Genomic DNA, 14,088 nt, shown 5'->3' with positions numbered 1-14,088 from the left:
TACCACTGCTGCGTTAGGAAGCTTCAGAACCAGCATGAGCACACAGCATGCCAGGCACTACCCCACCTGCTGCTGATCCTCCTGGGGATAGCTCTCTCTATAGTGTAAGGGACACTGTTTTTATATAAAATGGGGTAATTTCTGAGATGGTGCCAATTTCAGATCCTCTGCTAAGGAACCAGCTGCCTTCCCCAAGGAGTAACCCTGCAGACTGTGTTACTGGCCCCTTTTAACATGAGGCTTGTATGCAGTGTACAGCATCCAGTCCACAGTGCACAGGCTTCTCTGAAGCAGTTGAAACAACACAGTGTCACAAGACTTGAAGTAATCTTCACGAGACAAGAGCTGTTAAAAGCTTAATGGAAGAATCGATGTAATCAGAGGAAACACGAAATACTAGAAGTGAAGACAAGGCAGAGATACAGCTGCAGAACAAGGAACAAACTCGTGCTCTACCTTCACGTCAGCTACAACCTCAGCAGGAACTAAGGACGTGAACATCTCTCTGTACCAGAATGGCCAGGGGCGAGGAGGAGCTTGAATCCATACACCTGAATGCGAGCATCTCCTATCGAACCTTCAGCTTGTCACAGCATCAGGACAGCTAGGCACTATCACTGCTGCCTGTCCGCACACGTACTTTGCAGGCAACATCTTAATAAGCAAACAGACTTTTACGGTTTCATGATAAAGACCTATGAGTAGAACGTGATTAGAAAATGATTGCCAACAGTTTTACTGTCGGTATTCAAAAAATGTCAGACACTAAAAAGCACAAAATCATGACCAAAGCACCTGCTGCAATAAAAACAAAAATTTGCTTCCATTTTAAGTGACCTTAGTTAAACACTAATATTTGGAAAAACACTCCTTGAAATCTTCTCTTCACCCACTGCAGAATTTTATCTTCTGTAGAGGGATATGTTCTTCTTTCAAAAAATAACTTTTACACAATATGATATTTTCTTTCCTGGAACATACCTTTACATGTTTATCCTCTGAATATTATTATTATTATTTCAGATGGAGTGCATTTTCTACAATGACAAATATACATATGTAGAAGGATGATGTATGTGATACATGATCCAGACTAAGAGTATTAATTGGGGTTTTAGAAACCTGATCCAAATTTGCACATTGTAGAGTCATAGCTACCTGCTACTCAGACAACCGCTCTGCTGATGCTAACCCATTCACAGAGTCATAGAATACACCAAGTTGGAAGGGACCCACAAGGATCATCAAGTCCAACTCCTGGCTCCACACAGAACCACGTAAAAATCAGACCATGTGTCTGAGAGCGTTGTCCAAATGCTGCTCGAACTCTGGCAGCTTGGTGCCGTGACCACTGCCCTGGGGAGCCTGTCCCAGTGCCCGACCACCCTCTGGGTGCAGAACCTTTCCCCAACACCCAGCCTGACCCTCCCCTGTCCCAGCTCCATGCCGTTCCCTCGGGTCCTGTCGCTGTCCCCAGAGAGCAGAGCTCATTCACTCACATCTTAAGTTTACTGCACAAAAGATAAAACAGCAAAGAGAAGTCTTCAGTGAAACAGTTTTGCCAAAGAAAGCAATCACACACAAACAGACCAGTGATTAGCCAAACATCACAAGTGAAAGCAAAAAGATGTTCAATGAGAACAAAATGATTCCTTTTAAGTACACCATAAGAAATATTTCCCAACAAATATCAACCAAATATTGTGAAGAAAATGTTAAAAACTTGGTTGAAATGGACATCCTCTACAGCACAGAAGTTTTGGGATGTACAGTGGACTTTCCAAATATCAGGTAAGAGTGTCCAGGCAGCCTTATTTCACCTTACCTGTTGCCATTTGCCCTTTATCGCTGGATCTCGGATCGACTGGCAATGTCTCTGGATCTGCTGGATTACACCCTGGTAGTATACCATAGAGGAGTCATAATTCCCAAGGAGCGCGTATTCTCTTCCCTTTTTGGCATTATCGCAGATCTCGGCTAAATTCATCTTCGCTCAGAAGTCTAAAAAAAGAACACAATCATCAGAAAAATCGCAGACTGTAGAATAATACAGACCACAAAACTCCGGTTTTGTTATTTCTCACATAGCTGAATGGTGTCTTTTTTTTTTTTTCTTTACCAGTCATTTAGCTCTTGGAGTAGCTCTTTACCAAATTAAGGTTAGAAGTCATACGTCACGATTCTTTTACAGTGATTAAAAAACAAACAAACACACAAAAAGTTGATACAACTTCTTCATTTACTTTGGTCCCAATCCTGTTAAATTAACGTAAGAAAATTAAATGCCCTGCCCACGCTGAACTTCAAGGACTTAACCAGCCAAACTTCCACTCGCAGATCACCACAATATATTAGCCCATGAATCACAGATCACACGAGGCATTAAATTGCTTTTTAAGCTGGTGGATCATATACGTGCCTAAACGCCCCGAGCAGCACCAGGGAAGCCTGCGCTTAGCTCTTTCAAGAGCCCTCACCCTAATGAGACTACAATGCAGCTGAGTGGCAGCTCCGCTACAGGCAAAGCTGAGAACCTCCTTCTGCTTAAATACTCTTGCAAAGTACTCCAACGTCCACGTGTTGACTTGCACCTTTTCATTAAATTTAACGTGTCACTTGGGGATTTATGGCAGTTCAAGGCTTCTTAAAACAGCAATTCTCAAAGCACCACCTTCCCCTAGTCCCCAGAACAATTTAAGGTTAATATTTTTACTAGCTTTTTCATATATAAGCAGCAAATCACAGCACAACTTGAAGGCAAACCCGTAGTCCAACTTCTCCAGGTTGGAAGAAGGCAGTATTAAACCACGCGCTCTCAGGCAAGGTGTGCTGGACAGAGCGGTTTGTATCTCAGGTTCAGGATGCAAGCGATGCCTGCCCCTTCAGTTTACCTGAATCCCACACAACCCAACACCCAGCGCCTTCCCACCCAAAACGGCATCAGCTCCTATGCCACGACTCAGAACATGGGGTTCCTCCACATTCACCCAGATGGAAACCTGCGGAAATCCAAAATGAACCTCAGGTTCATAGCTCTGCAAGGCGAAGCCGCCGAAGGCTGCCACCCGTCCCCAGACCCACGGCCACCTCTGCTTCCCCTTGCTGAAGACCGTCCCGGCAAGAACCCGCTGCTTGCCCGTAAGGAAAACACTCCTCAGACCCCCGGATGTTTTCCATTTCTAAGGAACCGCTGCATTCAATTCCTAGAAATCCACAATATTACGAAAAGAACACGTAGCTCCTTCAGCAGGCTGTTGGCTCTGCTCAGGACAGCCGGTTCCCACCTTGCTGCGTGGGTTTAATTCCCTGCGGCCCTAAGAAGGCTGACCCTCACGTCTGGATCCGCAATCCTGCTCGCAGGAGGAGCTGGCCCCATCATTTTGGTGGGAGCTGGGCCACCCTACAGGCACTCGGGAGAGTGGTTGGAAAGCAGGAGCTAGAAAAGCTGGAAAGCAGGAGGTAGACAATTTTACATTTGGAAGGAAACGCCAGAAGAATGTCCCGTTTCCTCCAGCAGCTCCGAGTTTGGGGGCTTCTGCCCTCGTGCTTGTGATGCAGAAGCTCAAGCAAGAGCTCGGTGCACGACACCACAGGGTTCCCACACACCCACAGCACCGAAGCTTGGAGCTTACGGGGAAGTCACTGGATGTACACACGTGCTCCTGAAGACAGGAGAACGCCCATCAACGCCTCCAGAGGCAGAGTGACTAGCTGAATCTCTGGGATTCAGGCACTTTGGTTCTACCCATCACCTTTTCTAGGCACCAGAGCAGATGCTATAGCCCTGAGGTGTCTCTAACATCACCCCTATATACCTGAAACACGTTGGAAACGGCAGCTGTGGAGCTCAGTCCTCAAGCAGCACTCAGGCAGCGCTGAGGAGCTAGTGCAAAAAGACTGCCTCTGTTAAACTAATGGCCCCAAAATAGTTTAAACGAGTTCCAAACCTCTTACACCCATCAGCTACGGCACTCTCAGTTCAGAATAGCCAGCTTCCAAAGCAAGTCAGAACAAATATATCCAAAATTAAGGGGAAAAAGAGTTCTTTTGGGGAAGGCACTTTCCCGGATGGTTTTCTGAACAACCCCCCGCTGCAGCGCCAGGGGTGGGAGGAGGTAACGAGATTTAGGTATGGATTTTTTCCATGCTATATATGTATTTTTTATTATCTGTTCTACATCATAGTATGGAGTTCACACATTGTATACACCGAAGAAAGCAGAAATAGAAAGTGCATAGTTTGTGGTTTTTGCTTTGTTTTTAAATATTTGTTTTTCGCAGCCACGTATTTTAAGAAGATGCACAGCGAGGGACGAGCGTTGTCAGGCACCCTCCGACCAACTCACACGTTCCTCGTGACACCAGCTCTCCACCCGACCGCGGCGTGGCTCCGTCCTGCACCAGACCGTGACAGCTCCACGGCACGCCAAGGTGCCCTCCGAGATCCCTCAGCTCACAGATCATCGGCGAGGAGAGGCGTTACAGGCGGTCACGTCGGCGGAGCGGCCACACGCAGGGTCTTAGCCCACTCGTTAAAAACCCTGCAGCAGTAAGGCTAAAAGGCCGCGGGGGACATTAACCGCTGTGCTTTGGAGCATAAGCCCGGCTGATCCATCCCTAGCCGGGGTCAGGAGAGAGTTTTTCTCACGACTGAGCGAGATCCAAAATTTGGTCTGTAACACAGCCGGTCTTTAACTCAACTCACGTCCTTCTCTCACCAAAATACACCCAAGCAGACCAAAAATTTTCCGCAGCTCCCCGAGACTTGTGGCCACACGGCCTCACGTCGTTGCAGCTGAACTGCCCGACTGGGCAGCTGAACATCTGGAAAAGCCCGGGCAGCCACGGATGAAGAGCTGTTACTAATTCTGCTTTTCGTTTTCAGCACATCAGCCACACAGCGTGGTGCTGGGCGTCCCGAAACCCAACGTGAGAGCACCACCTTGCTGGCATCCAGCACCACCGCCGCGCTCCTTCCCCAGCAGGGGCAGCCCTCAGCACCGGGACGTTTTTTCACATGGAGCAAAGCAAGGAAGGCAGCTCCGTATTAAGAGGTTTCGATTTTTGGACTTACCCACCTTTCACTTGCACCCATTTCCATTGCCAGAGTCTAAGGAGTGAACTGGTGGTTGCTCCTTTCTTCTTCCTGCTTGGAAGCTTTTCCTTGCGGTTAATCTAAAGCTGCCCTTCTTAGTTTAAGGCCATACTGTTCTTCTAAGTCAGCTCCGAGCAGTTGCAAACATACTCCTCTCCTTCAATCATAATTTCATTGAACACAGCCCAACAATCTTATTTTCCATCTTCCCCTTCAAGGTCAAAATTGGTTAAAATAGAGACACGGAACAGTGTGACAACAGGGCCTTACCTGGAGAGGCATAACCTGCAATGATGTCAGAGGAGGAAGAAACATTTTCACCACATCACCCGCAATCCCCCCACCAGAAGCCTGCAGAAGCGTATTTCTATCAGACTGTATTTCTTCATGTGCCTGATTTGTTCTAATTGAGTTTTAAGGATGTTGCTCAAAGACGCAATTCCAAAAGAGATTAAATAAACCTTGCCTGTTCTATTAGAAAGATCACCGCCTTCATTTTGCATGTGGGCGCAGAACCGCTGGTTTTCCCTTCCCATAACTGACCGGCCCTGCTCAGAAGCAATCCCTGATGCCGCAGACAATTATCAGGCGTTACGCTGCCACGCCAAAACCAACATTTTAACCCATCGCTGTCCGACGAAGCACAAACAAACAGCAGGGCTTGCCAAGTCCCGCAGCTGAATTATTTTTTTCTTTCTCCAGTAACTTGGCTTTGCTTAAATTTGCTCCATGGCCCTGGATGGGGACTAATGATTCTAACCTCACAGCATCCCAACTTCTTTTTGGTTTATATATATATATATGTATGTATGTATGTGGTTCTTTTTGTTATATATATATATATATATATGTATATATATATACCTGTGGTTCAGTTCCAGCAGGTCTGGATTTAAAGGGTGATTCAAGGAGCCATTTAAATAGAGATAAAAAGTGTGCTCTAAGATTTTTTTATGTTCTTTTTTTTTTTCCTTTTGCTGTGCACGTCAGCAGTGGCAGGTACGGACACAAACACGGCAGCGGCAGCAGCGCTGGGGGCTGCAGCGGTAATGCCATCAGAGCATTCCCTCCTCCTCAGACGTGTCACTTTGAAGAGCACACACTGAATAAAGTGTATGCGCACCCTGGTCCAGGAATCCCAGCACTGAGGGGACTGTTTTCTGTCAACCAGCGTTCGGCTTCTTTGCACTGAAACTCTGTTGTGAGATAGAGTTAACAGGGAAATGTGCATGGGAACGGGAGGAAAACGCACGCACGTGGGTGTCAAACAATGTGTGTGTGGATTCTTCTGAGAGCTAACTTAAAACATAAAGGGGAAAAAAATTTTCAAATGAAGTAAAAACAACCACCACAAGTTAATGGAAATCACAAATATACAACAAACCACTGAGCAAGCTGGTCAGTGCTTCAGAGATAACATGCTATTGCACTGAACAGCGAGCATCCTGCAGAACGAAATGACCATGTGCAAAGCCCCTGAACTACAGTTTTCTGAAGAACTAGAAAGAGAAGCACCAGAGACTGCTGTGCTGCTCCTAAGACTGACTTCAAACTATATTCTCCTCCCAGGCACCTGACGTGCCAACTTCAGGTATGCCCACAGCCGCATCTGCACTACTTCAGGTGATGAGATGCTCATCACCCAGGCTAGGTAACAGAAATGAAAATGGCAAATACAAGCTCTGTGGGGCACTCAAGTGGACATAACTCCACACACACGTGGGTTACCTTGGGAGAAGATTACCATCTTCCTTACTGTCATGGCCCCGCTGGCCCACGCGCCTCTCTTCCCTATGGCACGCTCTCCTGGGCTTCTGGCATTAGCGCCACACCAAACCCAAACCAGCATCAAGCGTCCATGCGGTACCAACCCTGAGGTGGTGGATCCCTTCCCCGACAGGATGCAGGGCTAAGATAACCTGAAGGCTTTTATAGGGCCTGTCCAGAGCTCAGCCCAACTCAGTAATCCCTCTGGCTCCTCGCGGAGCCACCTGCATCTCTGCACAACACACACACAAGCGCTTCTGGCGGAGCAAATGTGCCACCAAAGACTCCCAAGATGGGTCTGTGCAGAGCCAGCTCGGGTTCAAAGCGTTTATTAGGTCAGGCTCTGAGCCAGGGAAGTTAAACTGCTTCTGCACCTGGCCCTGGATACGGCACATCCATGTTCCCACACCGCTGCGGCTCCTCAGCCCTGCCTGCCCGCAGCCAGCTCCGCTCACATTCAGTTCTGGTGCTGCTACATTCCTAGCGCAGCCGATCTGCAAACCAGATAAACTTTCCATGAATAATTGCAGGTTTAATGGACTCGCATGTGTTTATAACCCTGACTCATAAGGTCAGAATTTAGGCCTGGATGCTTTTCCTCCTTTTGAATTCCCATTTGAATGCTGGAGAATTGGCTCCTTAGGACTATGACTGCATATCTTTTGGAATTTTGCTTTTTAAAAATTCTTTTGAAGAATGTATTCGTTAAGTAGAAGAATTTTGAAGAATGTATTCTATGGATGTATTCTTTAAGATGTGTATTTATACACATCCTGCTGTTAGTGCTACAGCCTTCAAGTCACTGGATTCCTCAGCTCATCACCAACAGAATGAGTTGTTTTGCAATTATTTACGTAGAAAGCCACAGATAAAGGCCTATTGTTATTTCCCTACCTTCCAGTTACTTTTCAATCTTGAGATTGTGACTGGCTCAGGGCAGGATCCGTTCCTTCACAAGCAGCTCAAAAGCCAAATCTCTGTGAGCAGAACGCTTCTGTGGGAGCATGCTGCTGCAGAGGCGGTCACTTCTGCAGTACAGCAAGTGCCAAGAGCTGCTGAGAATGTGTCTGACATTGGGGAAAGGGGAGAAGGGGAAGGGGAAGGGGAAGGAGGGAAACACCTTCAGCTGCAATAAAAATCAAGCACCCAGTGGACAGAATCCCACCTCTGAGCCAGTTAATGCTGCATATACGTGTGAAACTGTACGGAACTGGAAGAGACGCCCAGTGTTAATACCCAAAGGAGTACTACTGCAGCGACGCTTGCACAACACCGCTCTGCAGGAGAACTAAAAAAAAAAAAAAACACTTCCACAAAGCATGCCTGCGATAAACACATATATTTTAAATATCCCCTCGAACGGGAGCTGCGGTTTTATTTCCCTGCCCCTCCCCACGCCTGTTGCAGACCAGAAGGACAACACCAAACCCATCACCAGGGGTAACGGGGGGGGGGGGGGGGGGGGGGGGGGGGGGGCAGGAAACACGCAAAAAAACCCAAGAGGCACGACAAAACCCCGCAATTTTAACAAATGACGAAGAGCCTGAGGGCGTTAACACCCCCTCACGGACCCCCCCCCAGCCCCAAATTCCCCTCTTCTAGCCCCCAAACCCCCTCCTCTGGCCCCCAAAAACCTTCCCCAAGCCTCCTGCCCCTCCATCCCCTCACAGGGGTTTCGGCCCCCCCCCCCCGGCCCCTCACATCCCTCTCAGCGGGGGCAAAGCAGCTGCGCCCATCCCCGCGCATGCCCGCTGGGACTTGTAGTCCCCGCCCGCCTCCTCCCCCTTTAGCGCCCAGCGCGCGGCGGCGGCCGCGGGACTACATTTCCCAGCAGGCTCCGCGGGAAGCTGCCCCCCACCTCCCTATACACCCCCCCCCCCAGTTTCTTCCCTCAGCGGTGCCGCGGGGCCGAGCCGCCCCGGGCGGCGCCTTGAGGGACCGCCGAGGGGCCGCCGGGGCCCCGCCGTTACCTCGGGAGCAGCGGGGTGCGTGGCCGGGCGCCGGCGGAGCGGGGAGGGGGGCGCGGCCCCTTCGGCTCGGCCACACCGGGGGGAAACGGGAGGGGGGGGGGGGGGAGGATGGGCGACGGGCGGTTGCCATGGCGGCGGGGAGGGGGCGGGGCCTCCCGCAGGGGGCGGGGCCTCGCCTCTCCGGGGCGGGGACTCGCCTCAGGGGCGGTGGGCGGGCTCGGGGCAGGCTGAGGGCGGCAGGAGCCGGCCCCTGGGGCGGGGGAAGGCTGAGGGGGCATATTGCCTTTATCCCCCGTATACCCCTTATGGGGGGATTTGGGGTCGTGGTGAGGTGTTTTCGGCCAGCTGGAAGCAAATAAGGAGCCCTCCCGGCTGCTGGAGGGTGGCTGGGGGTGTTGTGTACATCCCCCCCCCACCCGCTGAGAGCCGTTTTTGCGGTCGTTTTTGTGTGGTGATGGAGGAATAAAATTTGGGATTTGCCTGTTCTGGCACCAAAGGTGCACCTGGTGAGGGTGGAAAGCACACGGGCTGACCCAGGTTGTGGTGTCTGAGGGTGAACATAACCTTACGTTTCTGAGCACCCACCGCACAGCCCCTGCGAGCAGCCTCTGAGGGAGGCAGTGCCCGTACAAACCTCTCCCAGGGCACAAACCCCTCCGAGGCTGAAGCTTCGCTGTTAACGCAAACCAGCCCCTGCCACCAGAAAGGACAGACCTGCGCGCCTCTCATCTTGGCCGGGCTTTCCTGTTTATTTACACAGCAATAACCCTGCTGTTGCCATCTGGCGAGGCGTGCCTGGGCTCCAATGCGGCCGAAAGCCCGTTATGCCCCTCGCAGAAAAGAGCTGCTTTTCAGCGGGGTCAAGCTCCTGACCCTACAGAGCCGCGCCAGGCACGATGAAGACGAAGATGTGGAGGCAGAAGGAGCCCGTTCGGATCACGGCCGCCCCGAGCTGCCTTTCTGCGTGCAGCTGCTCACTGCCGCAGCTCCCTCGTGACAGCTCTGAGAGCGTCCCACTAACCGTGATCTGGTGATAGCTCCCAACGGCGGCATGTGATTTCTCTGGAAAAATGTAAATTGTTATCTTAAGGTAGCAGCCTGAGGTTGCGTCTCGCAATAAGAGCCTCAGAAATGTGAACTGACACGAGTGAAAAGAGCAGGGACTGAAGCTAATGCTCAGGACGCCTCTTAAACAATACAGCATGTGTGGATGTGTCACTCATATATGTACATATCTTGCTTCCCTCAAAATCATGTGGAGATTCTTATGCCTTTGTGAGTATTTTAGAACTGGAGCCAAAATCGTGATGAATTCATAACAGCTGCAACTCTGGCCTCCCCTTTTTCCAGATTTCTTCAAACTTGCCTGCCCATGACTCCAATTCCTGCTGTTTTTTCACATACCCAAAAGCGTGGATGCTGTGCAGACCTTACAGAGCTCAACGCTTTTTGAAGGGGAAGCAGATCATAAGCAGCCTGCCCCCCTGTACCACCATAAATATCCATTCCCACAAGGCTCTATACCTCTGATCCCATTAGACGACACATAAACTGCTTTGTCTGAGGATCGTATCCCTCAACTGGGAAACTGTGACACAGAGAAGGTTGGGTAGTTAGTCATAACCTCTCTCTGTTGTTTCTTTTATTTTTTTTCCCTTCAACTTTTTCAGTAATACTTGAATCAAGTTGGGCTGCTTCCTAGTGGCATCGGGTACCCTTGCTCCCACTGATTTCCCTCTGAAAAGTAGTTGCTGAACGCCGTAGCAATACCTGAGTCACTCTGGTTGGACCCCTCAGAGGGAAAGTTTGTTTTGGGAAGCATTGGTCTGTGTATTTTGCCAAGATTTGCTAAGGATTGGGACAGCAGGAAGGGAACCACATCTCCAAGCTCCCACCCCTGCACATTAGCTGTACTTCGGGATCACAGGATAATTGAGACTGGAAGGGGCCTCAGGAGGTCGTCTAGTCCAGCCTCCTACTCTTTTTCGTGATCAAGCTTGTAGCCATACTGCTGCGTGGTCTTTGGTACAAGAAATGACAAAAGGAGGGGGAAGGATTAACAGGCCATCGAGAATTCATAAATTTGTTAATAAAGTAAAAGAATGGTAATCATGAGGGTGATATTTCATAGCTTTTACTACTGCCATGATCAGACAAACTCCAGCATATTTGGCTGGAGAGACCCAAGAAATATTGCTCCCCCGACCCTCTGTTCTGCCTCCTTACTGAAGGTTCCTGCCCCCACAACAGTCCCTGGAATGGAAACCACTAATGTTTCTAATCCATTTTAATACAAAATATGGCATTGAACTCATCTTTATCAGCAATTTAAGCTAATTCGCTGGACCTTGTATCGAAACAGCTGGGACTCGTGCACATATTTCATTTCAGCAACTCTGCTGTCAGGCAGTAATCTCAGGCAGAGGGAAGGTACAAAATTTCTGTGCGGGGGTGACACTCCAAACCACTGAAACTTCTTCTACTATGAGTGTGTTTTCATGGCTTGCGTCCTTTTATTTTTCGATAGAGGCCGTATACCTAGCAGTTCTGGGTAAGACATGATGTCGGTGGGTGTCAGCAGCTGTGGCTAGATGGGCTCCAGCTGTGCTGGTGGAGAAGGGCATTACTCACAGCCAAGCCCCAGAGACTTATCATGCCCCTTTCAGCGATCTGCAAATCTGCCAGCTGAGCTGATTGCATGCCCTCTCTCTCTGATTTATTCTAGTCAGTTCAATCAGAAGCTGATATAAATTAATGTAGCTCTTTTGCTGCAAATATTTGATTTGGTTCAAAAGTGTCTCTTGAGCTAGAGTAATGGCAGACTCTGTCAGATAAGTTTAGAGCTATCCACGCTTAGGGTCTGTGTCAGATTAGCAAAACTGGTTTCTACATTGATTTGGTTATTGTTACATAAATTCTGTAGACTGTGTCTAACTCAGATGGCTGGTACAGGCATTTAGGACAAAGTTGCAGGGATCTTCATTTGTAACCTTCTCCCACGCACAAAGTCCTGCAGGAGGAGGTTGAAAGCCTACGAGGTATCTATGAATTATCAACTGCCCTTTGCTTTTGCCTTTCCTCCCCCTCACAATTATATTTAACTAGACAACCAGCATTATTATGCCTTCATAATATTGTTTAATGCTCACGTGCAAACATAACTCTACCAAAGGTCTTACAGGTTGCATTGAGAAATGCTGTAATAATGGGAGGTAAAAAAATGTAGGGAAGCAATAAGGAAAAGAGGGAGCAAGTAACATATCCATGGACGTTAACCTTCTAAGGGAAGTTATGTACAACTCAGTAAAGGCACCAGTGGATACCCTCTGTTAATTTCCATGCACACATAGTAATTCTTCTGCCTATGTGTTTTTATTGTATGATATTTATCAGAATGACGCATCCACCAATTTCTCTTCTAGGCAAGAATGTCAGAGCCTGAACCTCCAGAATCTGTGGTGGAGTGGCAACGCAGAAGGATATAGCCAACATCTTTCACGCAAGGTACGTCTCAAATGCTATGGATTGTTAACAAAGAACAGTTCAAGGGAAAGCAGTTCATTTTCAAATGAGACTTCAATTTAGCCAGAAAATGAGAGTAGACATGGCCACAGTTTATTGTATTTAACTGGTGACACGTGGACGTCTGCCTTGTAGACTTGTGCATCTGAATTAGCCTTCTGCTTGTTTTTTTCATGGTGGAGAGAGAGGGAGGTACTTCCCTCTTTGACCAAGGTGGACTGTGTCCTGACTGTGTTTAATATTTTTTCCAGTGCTATTGAAGAGCTTAGCCAATCACCATAAATGTGGGTGTTTGCAACTGTAGATGCATAAAGCTAGATGAGAGGAGTACTACCTAAGGTGTTTGTTGCATCATTAGAGCCACAGAGAGAGAAAGATGTCATGATAGTTATGACTAGGTTGATTAAAATGATGAAGAACGAGCCAGTGACAAATTAATGAAAAGTACGGGTAGAAAAAATGTACATCTCTGAGATGGGTTGAAATAAGCTCGCAGTAAGTTGGAAAAAAAAAAAAAAAAAAAAAAAACAGTAATTCTGCTTGGAGTCTTTGGACAGAAATTGAAAGAATTATCAGAAATTAGGATACTGAGTTTCTTTTCTGTGTATACTTAATATGCAGACGCATTTTGCATCTGCTACAGTATTAGTCTTTGGAGAAGGATTAAGAAAGCAGTTTACAGAGGTCAAAAAGAGAGTAAGGCTTGGACAGAAACCTCAGAGAAAGTGGAGCCAGGCCCACGAAGCTGCATGTCAGCAATTGTTACCTGAAAACTGAGGGCAGGAAAAGAAAAATCCGGTCACGTCATCCCAGCCCTGTGACAGGTCACCAGACAGTGTAAGGTGGCAGAGTTGTGCCAATTTCATCCGTGTGTGAGGGTTGACAACTAAGAATAAATCTATGATGCACAATTAAGGAAAAAAATATTTGGTAATATAATTCTTCTGTGGTGGGGTGTGGATTTTAGACTGGTTTGCTAAAGGTACGACATTTTGGAGTTGCACACAGTCTGTCCCACTGCAGTGATTTTGACCCTTGTTGGCCAATTTCTACTACATTTGAGAAAAGGGTGGAAGCCTTAACGATAACTGAGTTCCTTTTAGTTTTCAGTAAGTGGCCTGGTAGAAAGCATGGGCTCAGCTGGTGCCTCTGCTGAGCACAAGGTAGGCAGGACGTAGCTGTTAAATATTTCATCTGGCAACAAGCTGCCCAGTCAGCGTGCATAAAGTGACCGACTGCTCCGCGCTGACTGCTGCTTGCAGCACCCACTTCTGTGCACGGTTGTGGTGTTACGCATGACCCGCAGGCAGCTGTTTTACTGAAGTACGAGGGCTGAGGGGAGACGATCACAGAACCATAGGATGCTAACCTGCCATAGTGTTAACTCAGACACAGGCATAAATTTAAGTCATGCTGGTATGTATTATTCTCCTTCCCCTGGAAATATGTCTCTGACTTAAACGTGGAAGTTTCAAATAAGGGAGTGGTTGGGCAGCTTTTTATCACGCACTGCTCAGATGTGGAAACCAGTAGAATAAACAAAGCATGGTCTAATACGTATTAGTGCCTTGTCCAGCATCTTCCGTTTCTTAGGCATTTTAGATCCAGTTCTGCAGTGTGGGGTTTTAGAAGACGAATTGGCTTTAACAGTCCATTCCTGTAAACATGTTCATCTAGAGTAGGAGATAGCTACGTCCAAAAAGTGTCCTTTAAAGTATCAGAAGTCCTTTTTAG

The 14,088-nt window shown here is 48.1% G+C and overlaps 2 protein-coding genes across 20 annotated transcripts in view; one reads left to right on the top strand and one right to left on the bottom strand.

Annotated features, from left to right (window-relative positions):
- The window catches only part of KATNAL1 (katanin catalytic subunit A1 like 1), a 39,701-nt gene extending 30,772 nt beyond the window's left edge, over positions 1 to 8,929 (bottom strand). Inside the window, exons 1-2 of one of the 3 annotated variants that reach the window (XM_083820905.1) lie at positions 8,833 to 8,929; positions 1,826 to 2,001 (exon numbers count right to left, since the gene is read on the bottom strand). In XM_083820905.1, coding sequence (XP_083677031.1) covers positions 1,826 to 1,987 — 162 coding nt within the window. In that variant the 5' untranslated portion in view covers positions 1,988 to 2,001; positions 8,833 to 8,929. Of the gene's footprint in view, positions 1 to 1,825; positions 2,002 to 7,756; positions 8,310 to 8,832 lie in introns of those variants that run through there. The other 2 variants (XM_083820906.1, XM_083820912.1) reach the window with 2 other exon arrangements.
- Positions 8,561 to 14,088, top strand: part of LOC310892755 (uncharacterized protein) — a 55,538-nt gene continuing 50,010 nt past the window's right edge. For 14 of the 17 annotated variants that reach the window (XR_014578378.1, XR_014578379.1, XR_014578380.1 and 11 more), the window contains exons 1-2: positions 8,561 to 8,847; positions 12,255 to 12,336. The gene's annotated coding sequence lies outside the window, so the exon portion shown is untranslated. Of the gene's footprint in view, positions 8,848 to 9,592; positions 11,871 to 12,254; positions 12,337 to 14,088 lie in introns of all 17 variants that reach the window. The other 3 variants (XR_014578386.1, XR_014578387.1, XR_014578388.1) reach the window with 1 other exon arrangement.

This window comes from Anser anser (assembly GCF_964211835.1).
Source record: "Anser anser genome assembly, chromosome: 1".
NCBI lineage: Eukaryota > Metazoa > Chordata > Aves > Anseriformes > Anatidae > Anser > Anser anser.
The sequence above is the reverse complement of the archived record's forward strand: the minus strand, read 5'-3'. Positions and strand labels throughout refer to the sequence as shown.